General features: G+C 39.4%; 3 protein-coding genes across 5 annotated transcripts in view; 2 read left to right on the plus strand and 1 right to left on the minus strand.

Annotated features, from left to right (window-relative positions):
- Window positions 1–27,976, plus strand: part of LOC124120609 (RANBP2-like and GRIP domain-containing protein 8) — a 302,310-nt gene that overhangs the window by 261,804 nt on the left and 12,530 nt on the right. The window lies entirely within an intron of this gene.
- Window positions 1–27,976, plus strand: part of LOC125371664 — a 151,380-nt gene that overhangs the window by 119,890 nt on the left and 3,514 nt on the right. Inside the window, exons 2-5 of the mRNA XM_048391256.1 lie at window positions 19,594–20,646; window positions 21,705–21,890; window positions 22,355–23,735; window positions 24,333–24,688. Coding sequence (XP_048247213.1) covers window positions 19,594–20,646; window positions 21,705–21,890; window positions 22,355–23,735; window positions 24,333–24,688 — 2,976 coding nt within the window. The remainder of the gene's footprint in view (window positions 1–19,593; window positions 20,647–21,704; window positions 21,891–22,354; window positions 23,736–24,332; window positions 24,689–27,976) is intronic.
- The window catches only part of LOC124120606 (RANBP2-like and GRIP domain-containing protein 8), a 229,127-nt gene that overhangs the window by 111,425 nt on the left and 89,726 nt on the right, over window positions 1–27,976 (minus strand). The gene's annotated exons all lie outside the window — the stretch shown is intronic.

Below are 27,976 nucleotides of genomic sequence, written 5' to 3' on the forward strand. Positions count from 1 at the left end.
GAGACAGCCTGGTGCTGGACTGCTCAAGACTATGCTGAGAACGAGGCCAAGGTTGAACAGTTTGCCCTCAGGTTCAAGGTCAGTCACCACTGAAATAACAGACATGTCTTGGGCAGCATTACTTTTTGAGACGTCAGTTTGCATCTATATTTCAGTTAAGAAAGAATTTAAGCTTTTGGGGGTGGAGGGATGATCTATCCTCAGGATTTACCAACAAAATTAATTTGTATGCTGCACAAATTGGATTAGATTGTTTGGCTCTTCCGGAAAGTAATGCACGTTTTGAAGTAATGGAAAACAAATCCTGTCTGTGACAAACGTCCTGGGCTCCCGCTAGAATATACTATGATGGGTTTGTATGAAAAGCCCTATAGACAATTATTTCTTGTACATCCCTTGTTTTCCATCTCCCGTTATGAAAAAAACTAGGGGATATAACGATCAACATGTCTGTCCGTCTGTCATCCATCTGTTTTCCGTTTCTTGAGCTGAATTCCTAAAGTGTTGAATATTTCTTGTCGAAACTTGCTATGCAGGTCAGTCTAGTGGTGTACTGCTGCTGTTTGATGATTTGGGAGCTTATTTTTTTTTCACGACACTACTCACGAGAGTAGTGCTCATTTCCGGTGCAGAACTCCAAAACCGTTGGATATTTCCAGATGAAACGTGCTTTACAGACCAGTATAGTTGTGAACTGGTGCCTTTTGATAACTTGGGATACTGAAAAATACAGAACAACAATGTGTTTTTTCTTCACAGAACTGAAGGTAACTAATGGCAATGTACCAAAAGTGGGGTATAAGTAGCCAAACTCCATTTCTGAATTGCACCAGAATGGAGAAGATATGTCATCTCCTGGTTCTAGTTTAGGATTGACTGTGTATGTCGTCATCTCATGTGAGTGAGTCTTGTGTTTCGGACAGAGGAGCTGGCCAGACAGTTCAAGAAGAAGTTTGAGGAGGTTCAGGAGCTGGTCAAGGCAACGGAATCTGGTAAGACTTTGTGTTAGGGTGCTACCTCTTAGCCACTGAACCAAAGTAATTAAATCTAAACCTACTGGATGATCATTTTTCATAGCTGTTTAACATTTTCTCAGTCGTAAAGAATGGTGTTATTCTTGTTCAACCAAAGATTTATACATATAGTGTATTTGTGTCATTTGATATTCTAAGATTCTTAATAAACCAAACTCACTGTGACCATTTTGCTGCAGCCTTGATTAAAACAGTTTATCTGTCACCTGAAGAATTGTCTAAAAGAGGAACTGATGTACTGCTAGTATCCCAAGCCAAGAATACCAACAACTCGGCAATTGTGTCCAAAAGCCAGGACGTCCCTGTGACAGAGGAGAAAGAAGAAGAAGATGACGATTCTGAGGAAGAAAGCATCATGTTTGAGAAGAGAGCTACGTCGACTTATTTTGAGAATGATGAGTGGAAGGTAAGCTATTGACGTTTTTTTATGTGTCGTACAGTATTGCAGTCAGTCAGATCACTTGTCAAAATGGTTTGCTGCTCTAAGATGTCATTAACGACACTGGCACGATGAGATCATGCATTGACGTCCATGAGGAGGAAGTCCAGTCCGATTGCTCCAGCATACACTCTCACTTACACATCCAAAATATCATCCCTGAAGCGCACACCTGTCATTGTGCTCCGCTGTAGGACATGGAGATCGGTTCTTCCACCTCTACTGATCCTATCCCAAATTATGATTGAGCCTCCTCCATAGCGGTCATGTTTGACTACCTTGGAATCCTAAAATCCTAAGAATTCAGTTGGTGAGTTAACAACGTACAGTGTTTCATTCTCTTGGACAGGCTCGCCGTCACATCAGACCAAGCCCAGAGCACATGGATGCCAGAATCCGTTCCCTGGCCTACTCCCAAGAGTCCTTGGTCAAGATTGTGCTTGCCCGCAATGAGGAGCTGGTCAAGTCCAACAGTCAGCTTGTGGGGGCCCTGAGAGAGACCAGAGAAGTCATCACACAGCTAAAGGTGAAGCTTACAGTTGTGTTGGGATAATTCCCTGTCATTTGGTGTGGCTCTTTGACTAATTGTTACAGCATATTACATGTTACACTTAAGAGGGACTTAAGACATAATGCTTTGCTAACAAGTATTATAGGTAAGCAGTATCCTGTGCTTCTTGTGTAGTCAATGCACTGTTGATGCAGACTGTTGCTCATGATCTTCATTGCTGGTTTACCTTGGTGAGGCAGGCTAACACCTAGTCAGTCACTCTCTGAACCTTGCAGATATTTACCGGTCAGATGTCTTTGCTAGACTGAAACCCATGGGGATTCCGGGTTAGAAAAGGTCCCCAGCAACCAATGCTGGTTGACTTGGGTGGTCAAATTAGGTGACTCAGTTGTTTGTGTGCATGGATTGTTGCTCACAATATTGGTCACTGGATTGTCTGATTCAGAAGCGATTACCTACAGGTTGCCATTATATAGCTGGAATATTGCTGAGTGTGGCGTAAAAGAACAAACAAACTAGACTGAAATACTTCTCATAATTTTTCTATATCGGCCTCCTATGCGACATGTTTTTCCAGCAAAGAACAATTCACGTTGACAGTCCCAACTTAACTTGAGCCAGAAGTACAACTACTTCAGTCTGTCTACACCTGGACCTCACATGGCCTCACCCCACCATCCACCTTACCCCCCTCCTCAGGGAATGGCTCCTGCTCAGTTTGGATACCAAATGCCTAGTCCAGCAGGCTTACCTGGCTACAGACCTCCATCTCCTCGTACACGTTGTAGGACCAACCTCATGGGACACACTGGCTTCATGGGCAAGGATGAGTCCAATGTTGTTGGGAATCATGATGATGAGAATCCTTACTTCATTGATGGAGAGTTCTTTAAGGAAGTTAAGCCCACCCTCATGGGCAATACTATGTACCAGACTCACACCTTGAATGGCCATATGGAAACAGGGCAGGCATTGAGGGAAGCTCAACGGTAACATATGCTCCGCAGAACAGACATCAGAAGCCACAAAGTTAATGTGTTAATGAGTCTAACTTGCAAATCTATTATGTTCAGTCAGTTCACATGTTATTTGCAATTTCTCAGTCCAGACTTGACACTTGCCTAGTGACATGGAAAACTTCAGACTTCAGTACATGTTAAAGAAAACGTTTTAAAATGTAAGCTATTCTTATGATCAATATATACTACTCAAAAAAGGTTAAGGAACATCCAATTCTTTCAAATGGCTACAGATAATCTCTCATGCCATGACAGATTAACTCGATAGTCACATGTAAGAATTGTGGGTTCCTTAACTTCTTTTGAGTAGTATATATGTATAATACGTGGATAATACAAATGAAGTCCACAGTTCACGAACTATTTCCGTATTCGATGAAGTGTTTTCATACAGAGTGAATTCTAGTGTACTTTTCCTTGGAGTAGTGATGTTAAATTATCTTAAATATCTACCTTTCATTATCATGTTTGTGTGTGTTTGTGACGGGTGCCATCGTGAGAGTAGGATAACGCTTATTTCGCGAACACCTGGTATCATATCTATTAGTGATTCATAAACACATTCCTATAATAAAGTGGGAATCGTACAATGGACTCTGCTTTTAGCAAAATTGAGACATGAAGACATTATATTATTTCACCTCGGAATGATGATAAAAATATTAAAATACGGACAGCCTCACAGATTTCGAAACGATGTTCAGATAAATATTTGTTCACATTAATTCTGTCATGTGCGTGAAAATGGGTTTCAACATTATTTTCATCAAGCTTACATTCAGGTCGCTGGCTACTTCGGCATTAACACGTGTTTTGTCTCACAGCTCAAAGCAACAATGTTTCTCTCATGAACATTTTTCTTTCCATCCATGACGAACATCTGTCATAATGTCAATGCCTCAACAATCTTCCTTGGCAGTTGAATTTATCAATGTAATACACACGGCCTCATTCTCGGCGTCGTTCCTTCCAAATACCCACCACGTGATCAGGGTTACAACCTTGGGATAAATTAATACATTAATTTGCATTTTTAGAAAAGATTTTTTTTTCGTGAATATTATTAAAAAATATCCTGTACATGGTATTTTTGGATTGCACTGCATATTTCTTTCATTATTTTCTAAAACTTTTTGTTTTCGCCTTTCTGACCACGCGATCTGGCATGCTAGCCTTTCTGGGTTGAATAGATAGGGTTTCACAAGCGCTTGACCACACTAATCTCTGAGAAAATAATACCTAGATATTTATGATAGGTTACAGTTTTCATTTGAACTCCTGAATACAGCCACTTTCTACACTGCGTAAGTAACCACCGTTTCTAAATACTATTATGTCAGACTTATTCGAGAAAGCATTTGCAACGTCTTGCCAAAACAGAAGCAGCCCGTTCAGCGCATTTTCCTCAAGGCCTCAGAAATTATGAACACCATCATGCATATTCAACCTGATGCCATTACCTTTGGTTCAGGCAAAGGCATGCCTACCACAACCTCAAACAACATGCAAGTACCAAGGCTCAAGTGATGGCATAAAACTGGAAGAAAATACAACTTTGCTCCAGATGCCTTGGATTTTCCTGTTCAAAGCTGACCGTGGATAGAGTGTCTGCCTGGAGAGAGAGGAAGGTCAGTGGTTCGATTCCTGGTCGTGACATACCAGAAGTGAAAAGATTGTTCTTGTAACCTTTCCTTTAGCTCGGCATTAGTGGGGTAATCAAGGATTGTTTAGTATACTGTGTCAGTCAGTATACTGTGTGTGAGTGGGGTATCTCAGTGAGTTAGTACTATAGAATGGCACACACACATCACACATGTCGCAGTGCAGTAACCTTGAACACATGTGCACCATTTCCCCCACCTACCTGTTTTAAAGCTAGTGAAGTTAGACCGTAGGTGCGTTCAATAAGCCGTTGGGTGCCGATGCGCTAGCGAGTGTCTCCGAATATTTCCAAGTCAATGAAACGCATGCTGTGCTAGCTTTCTAGCGCCGCCTCGGCGCATACTGAAGAGTCGGGACAAAAATGGGGCATTTGGACAAATGCGGGGCCCGTGAACATTACATTTTGACATCGAAGAACTTGTTACAGATACATGCACTCAATGGTAAAGTTTAATACCTACACATTAGTGATTACATTTATGGGAAGACTTGTAAAACCCAATTATTTTAGCTGCATTTAGAAACAGGTAAATTCATACATTTTCATAGGTGTTTGTCTTTTCTTAAATAAATCTAAAACATTGCAATTTGTTGGTGTATTGGTTTGTTGTTTTGTTTGTTGACTCCCGTTGAATGACGTCTTCAGCTATGACGTCATTTCTAGTGTCAGAATAAGATTGGAATTACGCCAACAATGCCGTCCGGATGACGAAAACATAATCCAGAGTGTGTGAACGATATTGCACCAGTACACATACGTTATTTAATAACTCGGTTATTTGTAACCCCCATGGGTAATAAATTATTTTGACGTGATTTATGAGACGTTTTTCCTGCCGTTTTGACAACATCGTGATATGTCTCATCCGATGTATTTAATTTATCACCTTGATAACTGTCCAGAACATACTGAAATTAAATAAATATGGATTGCTAAGGGAATAAGATATTTTGTCAAGTCATATGATACGCAATCACTGTTCGGTGGGATCCGTGAAGATCCGGCGTAGAATAGGTCTTCAGCAACCCTTACTTGCCGTAAAAGACGACTATGCTTGTTGTAAGAGGCGACTAACGGCATCGGGTGGTGAGACTCGCTGACTTGGTTGATGCATGTCATCGTATCCCAATTGCGTGGATCGATGCTCATGATGTCAATCACTGGATTGTCTGGTCCAGACTCGATTATTTAAAGACCGCCGTCACTTAGCTTGAATAGTCCTGAGTGCGGCGTTAAACAACAAATAACCTAACCTAACTGTTCGGTGGGAACTTGTGGATAAGAAGATATAACATATACAACTTAGTTTATCTTTATTATTAACAATAATTACTTAAATCAGTCTGCAACGCCATTTTGAAAACCGCGCCCCTGCCGGCGGAAGTTGACACAGCGTTCGTTAGCACCCGAACGTCCACGGAGAGAGCCGAGAAAGCATCTCAGAAAACTCTTCGGCCTATTGAACGGAGGCCTGCTCCAATGTCTGGTGCCAATGTAGGTCATACGTAACAAGTGCTATGTGTGAGTTGATATGCTTTCCAGCTAATCAAGCTAACATCATAAACCCAGATCAAAGCGGTTTCACTCCTGGCCGCTCAACCCTAGATAATCTCGCCCGACTAGAACAAGATATTAAGACAGGACAACTAAATAAACAATATACCACAGGCATCTTCTTAGACTTCTCTAAAGCTTTCGACATGGTATGGCACGATGGGCTAATACAAAAACTTAAAAAAATAGGACTACATCCAGGACTTCCTAAACAATCGTAAAATAACCGTGGGTATAGACCAAACTCTATCGGACCAATGTCCCCTAGAAAATGGCACTCCACGGGGCAGTATCCTCAGCCCCACCCTCTTCAATATAATGATAAACGATCTTTTCGAGGGCCTATCCCCTAAAGTAAACACATCAAAATTCGCGGATGATGGAGCCATCTGGATCCGCACTAAAACCATGAAAATGGCCCAAAATTTACTCCAAAAATCTCTTAATAAAATACAACAATGGGCTGACAAATGGGGCTTCTCCCTAAACTCAGAAAAAACAACAGGAATAGTATTCAAACATAAAAACATGAAACCCGCCTCCCCAATCCTCCAGCTAAACAATCAAACAATCAAATTTCAAAACCAAACCAAATTCTTAGGACTTATTTTCGATGAACATCTCACCTGGGATGCTAACATCCAAAACCTAACAACTAAATGCAGTAAAGACCTAAACACCCTAAGATGCCTAACTGGCTCTAACTGGGGAGCCTCCAAAGATACCCTCCTCTCTCTCTACATATCACTAATTAGATCAAAACTAGACTACGGCTGCACCATATACAACACCCTAAACAACTCTCTATCTAAAAAACTTGACTCAATACAATATCAGGCTCTCAAACTAATTACACGCACCCAACATGGCACCTCCTACACCTCACTTCAGGCCTTAACAGGAGAAATGCCACTAAGTCTACGCAGGGAACAGCTAAGCTCAAATTTCTGGGCCGCGTCCCAATCAAACCCTCTAATCCAAAACTTAATAAACCAAAACATCAGCCCCAAAATCCAAGCTCTAGCTCGTAAACACCCCTTACTTACCCCAATATCCCAAAGAATAACAAACTACCTAAATAAACACCAAATTAAAAATCTTAAACAAAACTGCAAACAATCAAATATCTTCACCCCTAAACTTAAAATACCCAAAATAGACACAACACTAGCTAGCCAAATAAATAAACAAACCGACCCAAACATAGCTAAAACTACCACACTAGCATACATACACGAAAATTGGCCAAATTGGTGTCACATTTACACGGACGGATCCTCAGATCCGACCTCCAAACACACAGGTTTCGGAGTCCATACCACACAACCAACTAAAACCACACAATCCTTCCGACTCCCAAACAACCAATCAATATTCACGGCAGAACTAATGGGCATGGCCTCAGCCCTCCATAATCAAGAATCCAAAAACCACAAAAAAATCCTAATACTTACCGACTCCCTAAGTGGACTGCAAGCCCTCCAAAACAAAAATAGCAAAAACCGACCTAAATTAATAAATCAAATACTTAAAAGCTCCAACGACCTAACTAAGGCAGGCAAACAAATAACCTTCTTGTGGATACCCGCCCACGTAGGAATATACGGTAATGAAAACGCCGATAAAGCAGCTAAACTATCCCTCAAAATCCCAGAAATAAGCTTAAACTTACCCATCTCAAAATCAGAAATTAGAAGTGTAAACAAGCAAAAAATCACAAAAATGGCATAACCTATATCTAAACTCAAATAGCCAAATCAAAAAAGTGCTCAGCTAACCACTAACCAAACCGAAAATTCTCCATCCATCAAAAAAAGTAATCACTAAACTCCAAACAGGACACACCAACCTAAATAACCACCTAAAAAAATAAAAAAACACACTACAGGTAACTGCCCACTCTGCAAACAACTAGAAACCCCAGAACACGCACTCATCCACTGCACAAACTACCTAACACATCGAACCGCATTACAAACCACCCTCAATCTAAACAAGGCTCTCACTCTAGAAGCAATACTAAACCCACAAAACAAACTAGAAAACTTAGGCCTTAGGCGTATTCTTAATCAAAACGGAACTAATAAAACGCATCTAAAAACACAATAACCTACCAAATCAAAATCACATAAACAAACAAACATCCACCATACCCAGCTCCCTTAGTTCTCCTCCCCAACCCCATCGGCATCTATTCCAAATCTCAAAATTCCCAAATTCTATATGAGCAACCCCTAAAGCCCCATCTTGGGTTGCACAGACCACGTGTTATATCTACCTATTTACTACTTATAATGTCACGGTACATCGTATTTAAAGAAAAGAAGGGGCCCAAAGTGAACCTCTTTCCCTTTACATTCTCAACATAGTCTCTATCAGAAGTGTTTGGCTTGTGTTGGGTCCGACTTGGCCCCCGGGCGGTCAAAATCAACTTTAAACACACAGACGTATCTTCAAATGTGTTTACATCTATAGATTAGTGTTATATCTACCTATATACCACTTTATAATGTCACGGTACATCGTATTTAAAGAAAACAAGGTGCTCAAAGTCAAGCATTTCTACTGTATTTTCTTAAGAAAATCTATGTCAGAAGTGTTCGGTCCGACTTGGCCCGGGCTGTCAAAATCAACTTAAACCTCACAGATGTATCATCAAATGGATTCACATCTATAGATTAGTATTATATCCACCTAAATACCACTTTATAGTGTCTCAGATCGCTGTAATTAAAGAAAACAAGGTGCTCAAAGTGAAGCCCTTTTCCCTCTACATTCTCAACATAGTCTCTATCAGAAATGAGTGAGTGAGTGAGTGAGTGAGTGAGTATGGTTTTACGCCGCTTTTAGCAATATTCCAGCAATATCACGGCGGGGGACACCGGAAATGGGCTTCACACACACATTGTACCCATGTCGGGAATCGAACCCGGGTCTTCGACGTGACGAGCGAACGCTTTAACCACTAGGCTACCCGACCGCCCCAAGTAAGTAAGTAAGTAAGTAAGTAAGTAAGTAAGTAAGTAAGTAAGTAAGCAACTTTGTTTTACAGTCGTGATGTTTAAGATTATTCACTACCCGGGACAAGTCGATCCGACAGGTTGAATGATACGCAGGATGCAAAAGGATGTAAGCGCAAGTACGGTACAGAAACTGAAGTAAGTTGGGCTCTCTTAGTTTTCTGTATGCTTACACATCATCACGTCATACTGGATTTAATTTCTTATTCTAATACTGCTAATCTTTGTCAGTGGCCAGTGAAAGTATCACAAGGGAAAATTCCAATATATACAAAATATACAATTTGTATATATGGTATATCCAAAAATATACAATTTTGTATATATGGTATATCCAAAAATATACAATTTTGTATATATGGATAGATTTTACCACTGATTTACTCAGTTCCTTTTTACTGGATTCTCACAATATGTGGTTGATATTGAAAATATTACTAATAATACCGGACAGTATTATTGCATGTGACAAATATACTTTAAAACTATGTTCATTATGACAACTATATTTGGAGTGTTATGAAATAATTGGCATTTATTCATGTTGACAGCATTTTACATAATAAAGAAATAGAAGATTTCAGCAGACTTTTGTAACTGTTAGATATATAATACGTCCGTCTAATGTTTACAAATAAGATGATCTATACATACAAGTAGTTCAGAGTAGTTTTAAACAGTGACGGTAAATAAATTTATCGTGAATAGCGGCAAATATGAATATATACAATTTAATATATATGTTTCTGTTATGTCATGGTATGTTGATTCTGAATCTAAAATATTTCTTTATATTGTTTGCCAAACAGTTGTATGCACTGTCCATCGTGATACTTCTACTTAAGTATATAAAAAAAGGATGTTTGTTTAGACATGCGTTCATTGTAAACAACGCAGTGTTTTCGCTTGCTGGTTAGCTTGTACAGGTCAAAAGCAAAGTTAATCGCATTACTTTTGTGACGCATTTTAAGCCTGTCATACAGTTCCTGAAACAAATAAGTCCAATACAACCGATGCAAGTCAATCATATTTGGCAAGACTAGATTACTGCAGTTATATATTTGATCAATATAATCAAACAATTGTTTTTATTTTTGTAAAATATGTTCATTTCAGAAACTCGATGTTAGTCTAGCCAGCGGTCTAAACTCGCATTAATTTGGTTACACGTTTCATGATTTACAGTATTCGTGAAGAATATGTAACAATTAGCCACAATTAGAGCCTTTGGTAGGAGTAGAGGGAATGATAAGCATAGACTTGCTAACTATTTTATCATATTCATGATAGCTCAAAAGAAACTTTGATTTATGTATGTAGTACACCCCAAAAAGAGGGATAACAGAAGTGATATATTAAGATGACATACCTTTATACATACTAACGTGTATAAACTACTATCAAACAGTGAGGATAACAGGTGTTTGCATAGAGGTGAGCGTATCCTGCACCACCGGTGGAACAAACACACGCAAAGGCAAGTTAGTTGTTAAACCCGAAAAACACGGAAACGATCAGCACAAGTCAAAATATATAGAGAATTTCATCGGACATAACTCCATTTGCTACTTCTGTGGTGGTCACCAATCAACCCATTTATACTTCCAAAAATAGCTTTAACCCTTTTAAAGCTTTTGTGAAATTCAACAGTATGGGTTTGGTCTGACAAAGCAAGAAGCACAAGCGTATTCTTGCAAGTCTAAGGGTCCAACAGGAGTTATTTCTGCGACATGCTATTTCAAAACCCAAAATTCAGAGGGATATATATGAAAAGAAAAAATTAAATAATACAAATATAAATTCCTTCCAGGTGAAGGCTTTCTCTTGAAATCAAATTAACACAGCAGATTTTAGTCAATGACACATCTCTTGGTGTAGAAGTTCATCTCTGTCACCATGCTATGGTATTTCTGGAAAGGAAAGTTAACTTACAAAGTTGTAATATACGTGAAAGGCTTAATGTTGCTGATTAAGCGCAAAAATATAAACTCTGACTGCTCAGTAACATTCATGTAATATTAGTAATATTCAAATAAGTGTACTTGTTCTAGGTGTGTGTGACGTGGATACATATATATAAGCGTATAGAAGAAACGTCAACAAAATAAAATAATAAATAAGCCATGTCCTTCATATGTACCACCAGCTGTGTCACAGAAGGTGAGTTATAATCTCAGAAACCGCCATGGTTTTGTAGTTCCATTTGCACGGACATCTACGTTTAAAAGGTCTTATATTATAGATACATTAGGCCAATGGAAAAATCTATCATCAGGAATCAGGGATAGTCCGTCAATATCTTATTTTAAAGCTGTCGCATCTGAGCAGCCTACACCACCACCTATGCACTATTATTGCGGTTCTACAAACATATTGCACACTAGATTGAGACACAATTGTAGCACACTAAATTCCAACCTGTTTCGTGATAATTATCTGACACTATTTTTGTAAATGCGGAGATCCTTGTGAAAATTCATTCTATTTCTTCTTCCAATGTACCTTATATAATGATATTAGGGAGACATTACTGACAGCTATCGATAATCTTGGAGGACAAAAAACTCTAAATAGAAACTAAAACTTTTGTGATCCAAACTTAGATGTTTTCCTGAATACAAAAATATTCTTGTCTGTACACAAATTTATAGAAACGACTAACAGATTCAGTAGGCTTGCATATTATTGTTTCCAAACTGTTAATCATTAATATTGTTAAATCTATATACAACACTAACATGTATAATATTAGCATATGTATGAGATGCACACTGTCTTCACTTTCCAGCACTTTGTACATATCCTTCATATGAGCACTGTATATTTATTGCGCACTTTGTTTCCACAATGTGATGCTTCAACTGTAAAATGTTAATTTTCATTATGCAATATTATGTATAACTGTATATAGGGAGAAGGTTGTAATAAGTGCTGCACTTGTGCCCAATCCCTTTGTCTTTTTGGACAATACAATATGTTTAATAATAATAATAAGTAACCAATGTATTATGATCAGGGTCCATTGTATCCCTTCAGCCAGTGCGAATCAGGTCCTATCACATCTGTTTTGTCATGTATCACGCGCTATACAGTCGAACCTCGCTTATCCGGACAATTGCTTTTTTAAAATGTTGTCCGGAAAAACGAGTTTCTCGATATCTGAATACCTTGTTATCTGACCGGTGTCCTCCCATTAGTTAGACGTTCCAATAGTTAGACAGCTTATAACAACACTTTAAACGGTTGAGTGCACACTAATCCTTATGCTTGTTACCTCAGACTTTAAAATGGAATAGTCCAGATAAGATCTGACAAACAAAGCAAAGCAGCTTTAAATAGATACTTCAATATTATACTTAACATTTAATGGCACTTTACATTTGATAAATTTTATACAATTTGTAACAACACTTTGTGACAGTTTTTGGTAATGTACACTTTACATTTAATAACTGTTACAGTTTATTTATCACCGACAGTCGTACATTTCTCATTGCAAGTCTTGACGACACATCTCCAATGTGTAACGTTTGCCTCTCGCGGTTTCTGTTGTAAATATATCAATCTAATATCAACTGCTTACTTCCACGCCGAGAGGTGATTTACTCTACTTTCCTTAAACCAGCCATATCGATACTGACAATGATACGTACCCAAATATCATATTTATTTGTTTGATGAGTAGATAATCTAAACTCAACTCCTTCAACTGATCATACAGTGAGACAATTAAGCTACTCCATAGTTTACATAGTTAATCTCATGCCTATTGAACCTGTGCTGAGAGTAAGGTAATTTAGGTTAATTAAACGAAATTATAACATATATACTCCCTCAACTGTGAGTCCCCTATCCCTACGCAGTACTTTTATCTAATTAGGACTGATCCATTACACCTGTAGGTATATTCCCTCTTTGCCTTAATAAAAATGTCTAATAATTGGGACGTCTAACTAATGGGACGTCTAACTAATGGGATATAACCATCTGACCAGAAGTCCTTCCCCTACCTCAATTCTACCGAGGCATATGTGAAATGAATGGCAAAAATATGATTTATGAAGGATCGACCAATTACTAATAAAATACATTGTGCTGTATAAACCTACGCAGCATGCTGTGACAGTGCACTGCATTATTGAAACGGCTGAAGAAATGCATATGTAGCCTAGTTTAGACTTGCACTTGTTTTGTGTACAGATACGACGGCGAGGTTAGGGCAACCTGACACACATGGGCATTAATAGCCATGTTTACCTGTACTAGTTGAGAGCCAAGGTTGAAGTCATTCATGTGTGAAAACTGTTGTCGAGGCATCTGTAAACGGCTAAAGAAATGCAAATGTAGCCTAGTTTAGACTATGCACTTGCTTTGTGTACAGATGCATTATTAAAGTACATCAACATGAGATATCATATACATTCATATATATTTGTTGAGCACGAAACCTTGAAGTGTAGCCAGGGCATTTCCTCGAAACTATGGGCGGACATGTAGCTTCAATATCTTATAAATTATAGGTCAAGGTGTATTCAGTAAACAAAGATCTGAAGGGCTGTATTTCCTTCATCGAACACACACAGTTTGTGACGGTTACGAACGAACTAGCACTTGTTTGGCAGGTAGTTTTTGTTAAGATTTGTTATCTTGTTCTCTCTCTACCCTCTACTTCCTTAATCACAATTTAAATCCTAAATAGACTTTCGGGCCTAACACTGTGGCAATTTTAGACCCTCTGTTTCTGTATTTACTTGAGCTCATTTCCCCTAAGGTTTACACATCTCATAAGACTAAGTCATCAATGATGTCAAAGCTGTCTGACATGTTTCTAATGAACAGTTTATGAAGCTAAACAATCTCCAAGTGACTTAAGCACAAAAATACGCGAACACTTCTGACAGAATTTCTTAAGAAAATACAGTAAAAATGCTTGACTTTGAGTTCCTTGTTTTCTTTAAATACGATGTACCGTGACATTATAGAGTGGTATATAGGTAGATATAACACTAATCTATAGATGTAAACATATTTGAAGATACATCTGTGTGTTTAAAGTTGATTTTGACTGCCCGGGCCAAGTCGGACCTAGGCTAGGCCTATGTTGAGAATGTAGAGGGAAAAGGGCTCACTTTGAGCCCCTTGTATTCTTTAAGTACAGCGATCGGAGACACTATAAAGTGGTATTTAGGTTGATATAATACTAGTCTAAAGATGTGAATCCATTTGATGATACATCTGTGAGGTTTAAGTTGATTTTGACAGCCCGGGCCATGTCGGACCGAACACTTCTGACATAGATTTTCTTAAGAAAATGCAGTAAAAATGCTTGACTTTGAGCACCTTGTTTTCTTTAAATACGATGTACCGTGACATAATAACGTGGTATTTAGGTAGATATAATACTAATCTAAAGATGTGAATCCATTTGATGATACATCTGTGTGTTTAAAGTTGATTTTGACCGCCCGGGCCAAGTCGGACCTAGGCTAGGCCTCGTGCCCTCGCAAAATTGTTTCGAAATTTATATCTCCAATGTTGCAAAAACTTTTAAAATGCCTTAGCTACGTCACAGATAGACACTGATTTTCAGTATATTAGACTGTTCTTTTGATAATGATAGCAATTATCCCTGTAGTTTATCCAGATTCCCGATGGTTAATTCTGACTCGATCGCCGAATGACGAGGGCGACGCCATGTTTGTTTGTAAACAGTGAAAGTTGTCCTACATGACCATTGATATTTGCATCACTATCCGCATATGACCCCAACGGATATCGTTTTTATCCGTTGGCTTTATCCTGCCGAGAAACCTACCCATTATATGATAAAAATGAATATTAAACTGACATTATTATTCTGAGTATGTTAGGAAACTGAAATACATATGTTGAGAGGTATGTGCATAAATACGTTAAAAATCGAAAAGGGGACGATTGGGTTACTGCAGTAAGTAAACATAACCATCTGTTTGTTAGTCAATGTCGAAATTCACATTGCAGCACTATGTTGAAATTCTGAGAAATACACCATACACGTTTCATCTGAAACGAAAGTAGACCACGTGACCCCAACACGAATGTCGACATTGTTGGTTGTGATCAACAGCTTCAAGGTGTGTTCGTTGTTTGCTGAATATTGGTAAGTACGCAAACCTGTAGATAGAAACAATGTCGGCGTGTGTCTCATAGTACCGGGCTTCAGTTGGCGTTACTGTTTATTTATTTCAAGGCACAACATACCAGTACTCAGTTGGTATGCCATGCAACAAGCTTAACAATGATACATTCTGTTGTCACATTACGCCTGATTAATATCCCTCTAAACTTCCGCATTCATTCATTCTACAGACACGAATCTTGCTATTTTTGTTTTGACATAATTATTTCTATATATGTGCAGTAAACAATGTATTCATAGTATTGATTCAGCATTGATAATCAGTATGCTTGAGTTACCTCCCTTACACCGTCTCAGACAACTGAACTCGCCTGTCGTTACTGAACCCTGACTTTTCCGTTAACACCCAATGGTATCTGCTTCATTGGATAATCGGGTCTGGTTAACCTCTGGCGTTGTCGTTTTATATTTACTGAATAGGACATTCAAGTTGAGTTCATTCGTGGGAATATATGCAGCGGAACTTTAAAAACGTATGTTTCTCTTAGGGAATATTGAAATTTGTAATGACTATCTTTAGTGTTCATAAAGTTTAACTTAAGCATGCATTTTATAGCATGGCTTGTGAAAGAGTAAAATTATTGAATTGTCTCAAGATATCAATATTGAAATAAAAACTTTTGGTGATCATTTGATATATCTTTACATGTAGCTTCAATTTCTAAAATTATTAAAATAGATTTATATATCATACAATAATCTTTTCCAGATTGAACTCGGAAGTTAATATCTAACGATTTTATATATGTTCACATATTTTGATGAGAAATAAAGGCGACAAAAACATTTTCATAATCATTAAAAAAATCTCTGCTAAAAAACAGCCCATTGTACGATTTCGACTGTATCATGCGGATGAGTTTATGAATCACTATTGAATAGTGAGGTTTCCAGGTGTTCGTGAAAAGGTGAGCGTTTACTGTCCCACCTGTCACAAACACATGTAAAGGCAAGTCAGTTGTTCTCATATGGTACGTCAAAATATGGAATTGCATCGGACATCATATTTGTCACTGAAACGACAAAATTGAAATGTACTCTGCAAGAAGCTATGTGTACATGTTACCCCTTAGCGGTGGGGCCGGTCGGGGAGCTTAGTGGTGAAAGCGTTCGCTCGTCACGCCAAAAACCCGGGTTCGATTCGGTAGAATGTGGGAAGCCCATTTCTGGTGTCCCCCGCCGTGATATTGCTCGAATATTGCTAAAAGCAGCGTTAAGCCAAACTCACTCACTCACTGACTAACTCACCTTCAGCGGTGACTTTGGAACATCTGAGTTTATTTATCCCTGTTGTCTTAAAACTGTAGATGTTTAAAATAGGCTATTCTCGTTGTAGGCTGTATTCAACATTAGGGATAATGTTTTCCTTGACTGGCTTTTAAAACGATCTTAAACTGAGAGTTCATGGCGAGTCATCTAAAACATGTAGTGTATCAGATATTGGTGTAGTTTTCTAAACTTAATCTAGTTGACATACCTATTGTGAAAATTTAACATGAATATAGTAAATAAAATATGAATGACATAAGAAATACCAGGCCACGGTTCTTCGTTGCCCTTAAATTAGCTTGTATTATTATCTTAACAATTATTTATAACATGACAAGTTGAGTGAAATGTAAGCACAATAACTAAGACTATTATATGTAAATTAGTTATAGTTACATATGAATAAAAACAGTTTTGAAATCGATGGATCTTTCAGTTACTGAAAAAAAATATCACCTGATAGCATATATCAAAATGAATATTAAACTGAATGGCTTAATAAATGGTTAGACATAACACTTAATGGTAAACATGTTGTTGTCAACTGAGCCGTTTACTGAATGTAAACAAGCATCAAACAAGACCCCGTTTGTTTCATATATTTTATAAAAATGTGTTCCAAGGTATCAACCGGGATAGCTTGAGAAATTATGTTTAAAATCTAATTTCATTACATGGGTGGGTTTGCTTCGGTGGGAATATTTAAATCCTATATCTGATTATAGTGTGAGATATAACATCTTCATATATGTCGGTTTGGCATTGTTCTTTCTCTTACATTCTAACTTGGTCAGGAACAATAATACTTAGGTATACAACGATTAGTCAGTGAGGTACATATTTTAAAATTAATCTTTTTGAGTTTCCTATTTAGAACCTGCGGACAATTGTCAACAAACCCAAATTAGTATGTGGATTTAACTTCGGTGAAAACACGGAGTAATGCAGGATAAGTATACAAATGTAAAAAATATTTAGATTTTACTAATTTTATATTATATTAAATACGTTTTCATACATTGTTTATGTATTTTACATCTTCTGTGTCCTGTATGAACTGTAACGTCAACGCAAGACAATAACCATCCTCGATTATCTGTCGAAACGATTTCATTGGACCAGCGGAAAAGCGAGAATTCAGTAATGGTGAGTTCAGTTGTCCCACACAGTGTAAGAGAGGTAGCGGTGGAAATTATGTGAATGGATTACTGACAATCAGTGATGACACCAGATGTTCGCAAAACAAGTAACTTCTGCGACTAGAATGACCGCTTGATCATGTTGTGTAACATAAAGAGGTCTTGCCACGCCTGAACATAACCATCGACTATGTGAACTGGATATGGCGCTTTACTTGGGTATGGACAGAAATGGTCCATCATACTACATCCCACATACTAAGGAAAGTCAGATGGCGGTATGTTCGTTCAGAAAGGTCATTTTCAAAATATGAGTTGTTTACGTGCTAACACAGTAAAATACCTTTATACCAAAGGCGTTGTTGGCTCTTTCTGATAAAGGGTAATGGATATGTTGGTCATATCGAATATATTTCAGTTACATGTAAGTTACAACAATACTTAGAGTACATGCTCATCTGAACACAAGACATCACTTAGCATATGAACATACTGCGTTTTCTTGCTGTGAAATTGGTTCCAAATTCAATTTAGCGCGGATAAATCTACAGGTAACCGTAATGTACACGAAAACACAGTTGTTTTCCCCCATTCTACCATGACAATTGAACACGAACTATTTGGTGCTAAAACATTGTTTCTGTGAGATCACTATACTTTTTGCGCTGATAAGACAGGAACTGGAAATGTGTAGTATAGCTACGTCGGAAGTCAACATAAAATTGTGGGTTCTCTAAGAATATTAAGCAAGCCTTGCAATGTTTAGTTCTACACCACGAATCACATCCGCTCATTGCCATGCGAACGAAATGACGGCACTGTTGGATAAAGCAAAGCGCCATCATTCAAGCTCTCTGTGGTCCCTGCAACTTAAAATACACTCTCTTAGTTGACTTCTATCGTGTTTTCTGCCCAACATGTATCGCCACACATCCAGTAGTAACTGCAACTCTGCATTTTGTATCCTATATTCGTACACATGGCCATCGACACTTTTTTGAGAAAGAAAAGTATTTTCCAAATTCCTGTCCAAATGACATTAATCATGAGTCCGCCATTATGTAAAAGAAATGTTGACACATTTCAAAGACATAAGAACATTTTTGTTGTGCATCCAACCTACCGACTTTCAATGGAAAGGCCGGTTGCACGTGAAACATCCTTATGTATTGATTGATATATTGATATTCATATATTGAAATATGATAACCTGTCGATTATGTGTCGATGTGCATTTCGGGTGTTTCGTCATTAAGTGGAAGCGTCTATCATGGTCAGATAATCAGTATAGAATAAATGATCAATATAGAATAACGCAATATCGATGTCGTGTTCAGTTTGATAGTGCCATCAACAAGACGACAGGGGTTAACAATTCATTTAACCCCTTTCATATATACCCTCATGTTATTTTTGTTAATCCTTATGGGGTGTGAGCCTGTAGGGTGCTCTCTTACTTCATTCTTACTTGACAATGGTGTAAGGATGTCTACTGAAAAGTTGCATCATAATAGAATATAGAAGTTGTCATCCATGAAATATTGTGTCTTTACTGTCACTTACCAACTTCTTAAAAAGCTTTCAAACAGTTCAAACAGTTCGGTGTCAACATCCATATTACATAATGTGCTTAACATTTGTTTATCTATAATGCAGCGGGCTTTCTACTTGAATCTGAGAAGCTTGGGGCTATCAAAATACTGATGTCAGCAACGAAGATGGTTGTTGCCCAAGCCGATTAAACATGAAAAACTCATTTCTTTGTAGATACGATGTCCGAGAATAGAATACTGCATCGATGTGGAGTGTGTGAGACTCCGTACACGTTCGGTGGACCCGACCCATACCTACTTCCTTGCCTACATTCAGTATGTCAGACATGCCATGATGTCGACAACACTGACACTATACGATGTGGCATTTGTCAGAAGGGCTTCAAGAGGAATGATGTTGGCGACACTAAGGATGTTGTAACAACAAAACAGGTGTTGTTGGCAACCATTCAAAACAACGCTGGGGCGGTTTTATGCACCAATAACAACGATGGCAATCAAGCCATGTCCTGGTGCCAGGAGTGTGAAGTGTTTCTGTGTGAATACTGTCAGGTTTCCCATGAAGATCCGAAGGTGACCCGAAATCATCACGTTGTAGCCTTGTCTGAACTGACGTGTAACTTTAAGGGGTACACCCCTCAAACAAAGTATTGTAAAATTCATGCGCAGTACATCGAGGAACTTTTTGACCAAAAATGTGGCCTCATTTTATGTGCAATGTGTGTTTTAACACATCATAAAAACTGTAGTACAACCACAATCATAAACGCTGATCCTGCGGAAAACACTCTCAAGGAAGGTATTGAGCATGTTTCAGAAAGGCTTAGTCTTGTCAAAGATTTAGAAGGCAAAGTTGATGGTCTTGAATTGGATATTGAGCGTAATACTCAAGACCTTAAAGAACAGATAAAACATACATTTGGGCATCTCAGGAGTGTTTTAGACCAGAGAGAAAATGAAGTATTACTGAAATTAGAAAAGTGCAAAGAAGCAGAGAAGGCCTCAAATGCATCTCTTCGGGAGTTACTTCAACATGAAGATTCTACATGTGAAACTTTGTTACATTTTATCCAGAGCTGTCTTGAACTGTGTGCTCCTACTGAAGTCCTCCCATTGAAGAAGGCAATAGAAGCCAAGATAATTGCTAACAGTGCCACACAATTACCACAACGTATCCGCCAACAGTCCTCAATCACATTTTCACAAATGGGCCTCCAACCTTTGACAGAAGCAATGGCAACGTTTGGAGAGACATGCACTGCTTACTGTAAGTATGGACACCTTTCAATAAAGTACTTGTATATGTTGACAATATCGACGGATACAGATGTGTCTGTCCTCAGCAGTATATGTGCTATTTTGTTATATTACATCAAATATAAGTGGGAATAGAATATCAAAAGGTCGGTAACTATGTATAAACAATATTTTACTTACAGCCATTTGAACAACATGTAGTCATAATACACCAACAATGCGGTGTCACTCCAAAACAGTATACTCATTAAATATTACAGCAAAATGTAAATGAGAATAGACGTGATGACACAAATAATGACTACACTTGAAAAGATACGGAACGCAATATGTCAATAACAGCATTAATTTCTGCCTATTCACCTTCTATGTGGCGACATCATGTACAAACGATTGTATCATGTCTGTAAGACGGAAAAAAAAGATAATGTGATATTATGACGGCAAGCAGAGATTAGGGGCCGTCAACGGGTTTGTCCCGATATAACGTATTACCTATGCAGCAATAACTGATAACGGTAGGCTAACCGTCAATCTACACGTCTCCTGCAGCAGCTACAGAAACACACTTTTCTCCATCAGCCTTGACAGCATCAAACTCCTTTTTGAACTTGTCAGTTGTCTTCTTGTTCTTGAACTTGATAACCAGTTGTTCCATCTTGGCCTCCTCTTCTGAGAAGTCCTAACATACCAAATCCATGACTTTCCATCACCTGAGGCCATAGGCTTCAGTTCCAGCTCAGGGTTGATGACGTGGTTGCAGCAGACTTTGTAGATTTGTTCTTGTCTGAACTCGGTTGAGGCGAGAGGACTTATGTTCGTCTCATCCTCACTGAACCTGAGAAGGTAAAGAAACATTAAGTGTACCATGGCTGACATTCACGTATTTAAAAAAGAAACGTCAATTATTTATGATAAGGTTTATGATATTTTCATACAGGTTGACGATGTGCAGAAGGAGTGAGTGAGATTGTTGGGTTTAACGCTTCTTTTAACAGTATTCAAGTTATATCACGGCAGGTGAGGACTATTACCCTTCTTTCTGACGCTTGGTTCTGTGTCCCTTAGACACTTCAGGTGTGGAGTTCCTTAATGTGGAGGAGGCTACAGAGGAACAGAAGGCCAGAGCCAGGAAGTACCTGTTGCCCGAGTCCTTCTACCTCTATGAAAACAAACCCCCTTGTCCAGGCTGTATTGGCTGTGAGGACTATGACCCCAGTAAAGTCAGCGTGCCCAGCAAGGTCAAAGCCAAATGTGAGTTTTATTAACAGTCTGCATGAGGTTATGTTTAAAAGGACGAAACTATGGTTCTCTAGCAAGAATATAAACTGAGTAGCCATAACCACGGTACACAACATGGAGTCTGTACTAGGAAATATATACAAGTTCTTAACTCTTGAGGTCACATTATCTTCGGACCATTCATAACTGTCACAGTCAGGGCGTCCAGATAATTTGCCTTGATGAATCATTCCACTGACTGCGTGAATTCCCCAGCAATCGATGCTGGTCATAAGAGGCAATTTAACGTATTGGGTGGTCAGACTCGCTGGCTTGGTGTTAACGTCATGGATTGTTGCTCACAATATCAATTACTGGATTGTCATGGCCCAGATGTGATTTTTTACAGGCTGCCATCATGTAGCCTCAATATTACGTAGTGCAGCGTTAAACACCAAAGGCGATGATGTTTGCATTAATGACTTATTGACCATCAGGTGTTGCAGGCAGTACTGGTGCCAGTGGAGGCTTCTGCATGTTCGGTCAGGCCTCAGGGATGTCCATTTCTACGCTAGCTGCACAGGGAGATGTACCAGACTCACACCTTGAATGGCCATATGGAAACAGGGAAGGCATTGAAGGAAGCTCAACGGTAACTTATGCTCCCCAGAACAGACGTCAGATGCCACAAAGTGGCTTCTTTGCCTCTTCTCTGAGGGGACAGTCAATACAGTATGGTCAGTCTAACATTGCTACATCAATACCTGGTCCAGGATACTCACCCCATGGCCTTACAACAGCATCAGCAATAAACCAGACCCCCTCCCTTTATGCTGCGATCATGGGCAAGGATTCTCCTCATAACATGGGAGCAATACATGCACAGATTCCATCAGGAGCACCAAGTCCTGCTGCTCAGGCTATTCCTCAGTACCTGGGTCAGCCAGCAGCCCAGCCTCAGCATCAGCATCAGCCTCAGCATCAGCCTCAGCCTCAGCATCAGCCTCAACCTCAACCTCAACCTCAGCCTCAACCTGCCACAACCCTTGCATCACATATGGCTCAAAAGCCAATCTTCACATCAGGAAACTTTGGAGCTGGTGTTAAGACTGCTTCAACCCCTCTGACCAAGGCGACAAGTCCCCAGGCTGTCCCTGCTCAACCTCAACCTTTTGGTCAGATGCCACAGGTGCAGGCTCAGAATCTTGTTAACAGGGCTGTGACATCCACTACTTCCCCCAGTGCGTCTACTGCGGAAGTTGTTTGTATTTTCCGAGGGAAAGCAACCTACACATCGAAGATTGGTTCCAAGATGGAAGGTAATGTCAAAGTGTTTTGCTTTGGTGCTGAGAAGGGTGGCCGGGTTAGGATGGAGACTCTTTCAACGAACCAGATAATCCTCAACCATGATATTAATACACTGAAGCTGGTGGCAGCCTTCATCCCGCAGCTGGTCACATGGAAGAGACCCCAGCATGATGGGAAGGGAGAGGAGACTGTGAACTTGAACTTTGAAAATGCTGAACTAGCCCAGGAATTGAAGTCAGTCATTCGGAGAATACAGGAAGCAGGGAAGAAATCTGAAGCTTCAACTCCAAAACCAGCCGTGGCAACTTCATCGCCATTCACCATCTCATGCTCTCAGGCCTTTAAGCCAACCACAACACCGACCCCTACAGGATCTTCACCTGCAGTGTTTGGCCAGACTCCTCAAGCCAAGGCCTCTGTGACGTCCCCCAAATCCCCAGAAGGGGACTACTATGTCAATAAGGATGGAGAGGACTCTCACATCTATTTCGAACCTATTGTGTCTTTACCTGTGAAGACTGGGGAAGAGGAGGAAATAACCCGTTTTGAACAGAGGGCAAAGCTCTTCAGGTATGTTGATCTTCAGTTACTTCAACCCTGTGGGGATTTCTCGTTAGAACAAGCCCCCAGCAACCTATTCTGGATCTGACTCGGTGACTTGGGTGATAGTGTGTCATGGTACCATCACAGTGTGGATTGTTATCCACAATATCAATCACTGGGTTGTCTTTTCCAGACTTGTTTATTAACTGGCTGCCTTCAAATAGCTGGAATATTGCTGAGTGGGCAACTGACCAAACTTCAACATGGAATCGGGAATTATTAGATTATTATCTTCAACTTACTTAATGTTGTATCATGCTCCATGGCATTGTTGGCCTGTTGAAGAAGTTTTGTATGATGGCTTAAACTTTTGCATACTCTATAATTAAGCATACATGTACAGACCACTGCTTAAGGGCTTGGTTTGAATGTACCCCCCATGACGCATTTTGTTCAGAAAGGTTTCATGTCTCAGATTTATCATCTGTCGCTGCCTGGGTCAGATGTACGGCTTATGCTGCAGATTAAGTCATTCTCAAGGTCATTCATGAATGTTCACACAATTCAAGAAGCTATGGTATGGTATGAAGCTATCATGCACTTGATGTTTCTTTATATTCTCAGGTTCAGTGAGGGTGAGTGGAAGGAGAGAGGTCTTGGCACAATGAAGATCCTGGAACACAAATCCTCTCACCGCTACCGATTGCTGATGAGGCGAGAACAGATCTACAAAGTCTGCTGCAACCACGTCATCACCCCTGAGCTGGAACTCAAGCCTATGGCCTCAGGTGATGGGAAGTCATGGGTTTGGCATGGTAAGGACTTCTCAGAAGAAGAGGGCAAGGTGGAACAACTGGCTATCAAGTTTAAGAACAAGGAGATAGCTGACATATTCAAGAAGGAGTTTGATGCTGGCAAATGTGGTGAAAAACGTGCTTCTGGAGCCGCTACAGAAGATGTGTCAGCCAAGCAGTTTGAGGGTGAGTCTGCTGTGATCATTTTCTGTTATGTAGGTAATAACACTGCCCCGTAGGATGAGGGCGACTTGATGTGTTTTCCAGAAATTGACTTTGTTTGAATTTGTTGTTGTTACAACCTTTGTTTACAATTGAGATACTGCGATATATTCCTTGGTTGTTTTATTCTTTTTCATGTATTTACTGATAAAGGTGAAGGTCACCATAGGTCACATTGATCACAACTTGGTCCATTGGTAGGCATTCCTCCAAATTGATGTCATAGCAAATCCATCATGAACATATCATTCTTAACTCAAGGTCAAGGGCATTCATTCCCATTTTGTTTGTAAACAGATAATCTAAAGTGTGACATTAAGTTTTAGAGAACTTGATGACTGATTGTAAAGCATCTCGGTCATGTGACTTTCTTTTCATATGGCCACAATGACTCAATTAAGAGATTTTCATCATCAGTAACTTCTCCTTAAACTTTCTTTTGATGAAAATATGTGGTGTCCCGTAACCATTTTACCTGTTAGAAAGTTACAGAAAATAAAATGCCACCCATATGTCATTATTATGTCATTGTGACGTTAAGAACTTTTAGAGTTAAAGATGTTTTTGAAACCTGATTGTATAGAGGGTTAATGTGTACAGGTAAGCTAATATGGTTATTGCTGCAATGATTCCATCTGATCTCTTTAGTTGAAGCTATGATGACAAGCTCAATTTGCAACCAAGCAGGTTTCTGGTGATAGTGGCAATCCTTATTACAAAGCTGAGCTTGAGAACCTAAGCATAGAGCCCTTACAGACCAGTAGGTCTAGTCAGCCAACAGGGCATGAGGGCAGTCCCTACTATAAGGAAAGACTGGATACATCTGGGGTTGAGGAACATATGTCTTCTGCGAGTGTTCAAGGAACTGGGGACAAAGGAAACCCATATTACAAAGCAGACATTGAGAAAACGAGTGCAGAATCTGTTATGACTAGCACCAGTGTACAAGGAACAGGTGATGGAGGTAATCCGTATTATGTACAGCATCTTGATGACTCTGAGATAGTGGAAGAAATGGCAGCTACAACTGTACATGGTACTGGTGACAGGGGCAATCCATATTATAAATCTTGGCTAGATATATCCAGTATGGAGTCTTTGATGACCAGTTCGAACATTCAAGGTCAGGGTGACAAGGGCAATCCATATTATAAGGCTGAGCTAGAAAAATCAGGAGTTGAATCCCAGATGACACAAAGTATGGACATTCAGGATACTGGAAACAAGGGCATCCCATATTACAAGGCTCAGTTAGAGGAAGCAAGTGTAGAACCCCAGATGGAAGCTGCAAATATACAAGGTACTGGAGACAAAGGCAATCCTTATCATACAGCACAGTTTGGACAGGCTGCTGTCATAGAATCCATGTCAGCCACCAAGGTTGCACAATGTACTGGTGGTGAGGGCAATCCCTACTACAGTTCTGAACTGGACAGACTTGTGGATGAGTCCCTTCTGTCTAGCGCCAGCTATGAAGAAACAGGTGATGAAGGCAATCCTTACTATTCATCCCAGCTTGACCAGACGGGTGTAGAGCCAGTGATACAGAGCAGTAGCACCCAGAGGACTGGGGGCAAGGGCAACCATTACCACACAGAACACCTGGACAGCTCAGTGGTTGTGGAGACTGTCACATCCATCACAGTCAGTCAGGCCACCGGGGAGGATGGCAACCCTTACTATAGCTCTGAACTTGACGAGTTGATAGATGAACCAAAGATGACATATTCTAGCAGTCAGGGGACTGGTAACCTTGGCAACCCTTACTACTCCTCCAAGCTGAATGGTGAGACCAGTACCCTCCTCCACTTGGAGCTTGGTATCCACACCGCCTCCATACTCATTGTTTGCTTTACAAACTTGCATCCTTCCAGGTTACGTCAAAAGTTTGATATTAGTTTCTCCCACTTAAGTGAAGGTTGTATCATTGTGATATATTATAGTTGATACTGGGTAATTCATACTGTAACAGTGTAAGGTTGGTGCTGTTTTCAGTTTTAGACATCAAACTTTTGACATTACCTGTATTCCTCTGTATTCTCAAATATTTATCAACGTTTGTTGCTAATAACCTTAATAACAGAACACCTGACTTTGAACAGACATCTGCAGAAATATTGTATGGTTCAAGGCCTGTCCTGACTTGGTTCATTGTGTGTTATCATACCCGGACTGTGTGGAGCATTGCTCATGATAACAGTCACTGGCGCATTGTTCTGCTAACTTGATTAGGTACAGGTTGTGATGACAGACAACAAGCAATATTGTCCTTCAAATCTCAGATATACATCAAGTGTTGTTCACTTCCAGGTGTCTTCACTGATTTTCAGTACCAGTACTAAATCAGTGTAGTTTTCCCTGCTGTTTGACCTTTTGCACCCAGTGCAATCTGTTTCTGTGGAATTATTCTCTGGCCTTGACATTTTATATTAAACATGTTAAAGGTGACACAAATTGGATACCCAGTTCTTTGGCATCATGTATGACGAGACTCTAGTGTCTATTTGAAAATGTAATTGTCTCAGAACACTTTGAATACAGGAAAGTTGCTGTAGAAATGAAAGACTTCACATCTTTGGAATTTCCCATTGTTTACATGGCAATTTTAACGCTAACAAGTGACTGAGATTGTCAAGACTTCCTTAATTCATGACGACTATCATTGCCCACATGTGCTTGAGATTCAGGGCATGAGTGTATGGGAAAACTTGAGCTGGGAAAATTGTTTGGAGACAGCAAGCTGTCTTTTGTCTTTTTCAAAAGCATTTGTTTGTTATTAGAGAAAGTTGCCCCGGCTCTTTATGTGGTGATATAAAGTGGAATTAACTGCATGAACAAGTCAGTTTTGGTCAGTTTCACAATCAGCTGAGTCGGTATGAAACTAACTGGACCATGTATATGTGGACTATCAATAAATTATCAGCAACCCATACCTTGTTTGTACTTACCACATAAGCCCACAAATACAAGAGAAATCAGGCAATTATTCTCCATTTACATACATTATTGACAATACAGAATGTGTGTGATACTAACAGGACTATGTAAATATGTCTGCCAATAAACCATGAGTCACCCATACTTTGGTTTTACTCACCATATTTTGTTACGTAGATATCATTTAATTCAGTTTGACAAAAATGTGTCCCACTTCAAATTCAAGTGAAATGTGTCAGTTATAGTCCATTTACATAATTTGTGCTTGAACAGCTTAAGGGACGGTGATTTTTATTTTCTATTTTATTTGTAATG

Source organism: Haliotis rufescens, unplaced genomic scaffold, assembly GCF_023055435.1.
Source record: "Haliotis rufescens isolate VD_foot unplaced genomic scaffold, xgHalRufe1.0.p SCAF_9, whole genome shotgun sequence".
Lineage (NCBI taxonomy): Eukaryota > Metazoa > Mollusca > Gastropoda > Lepetellida > Haliotidae > Haliotis > Haliotis rufescens.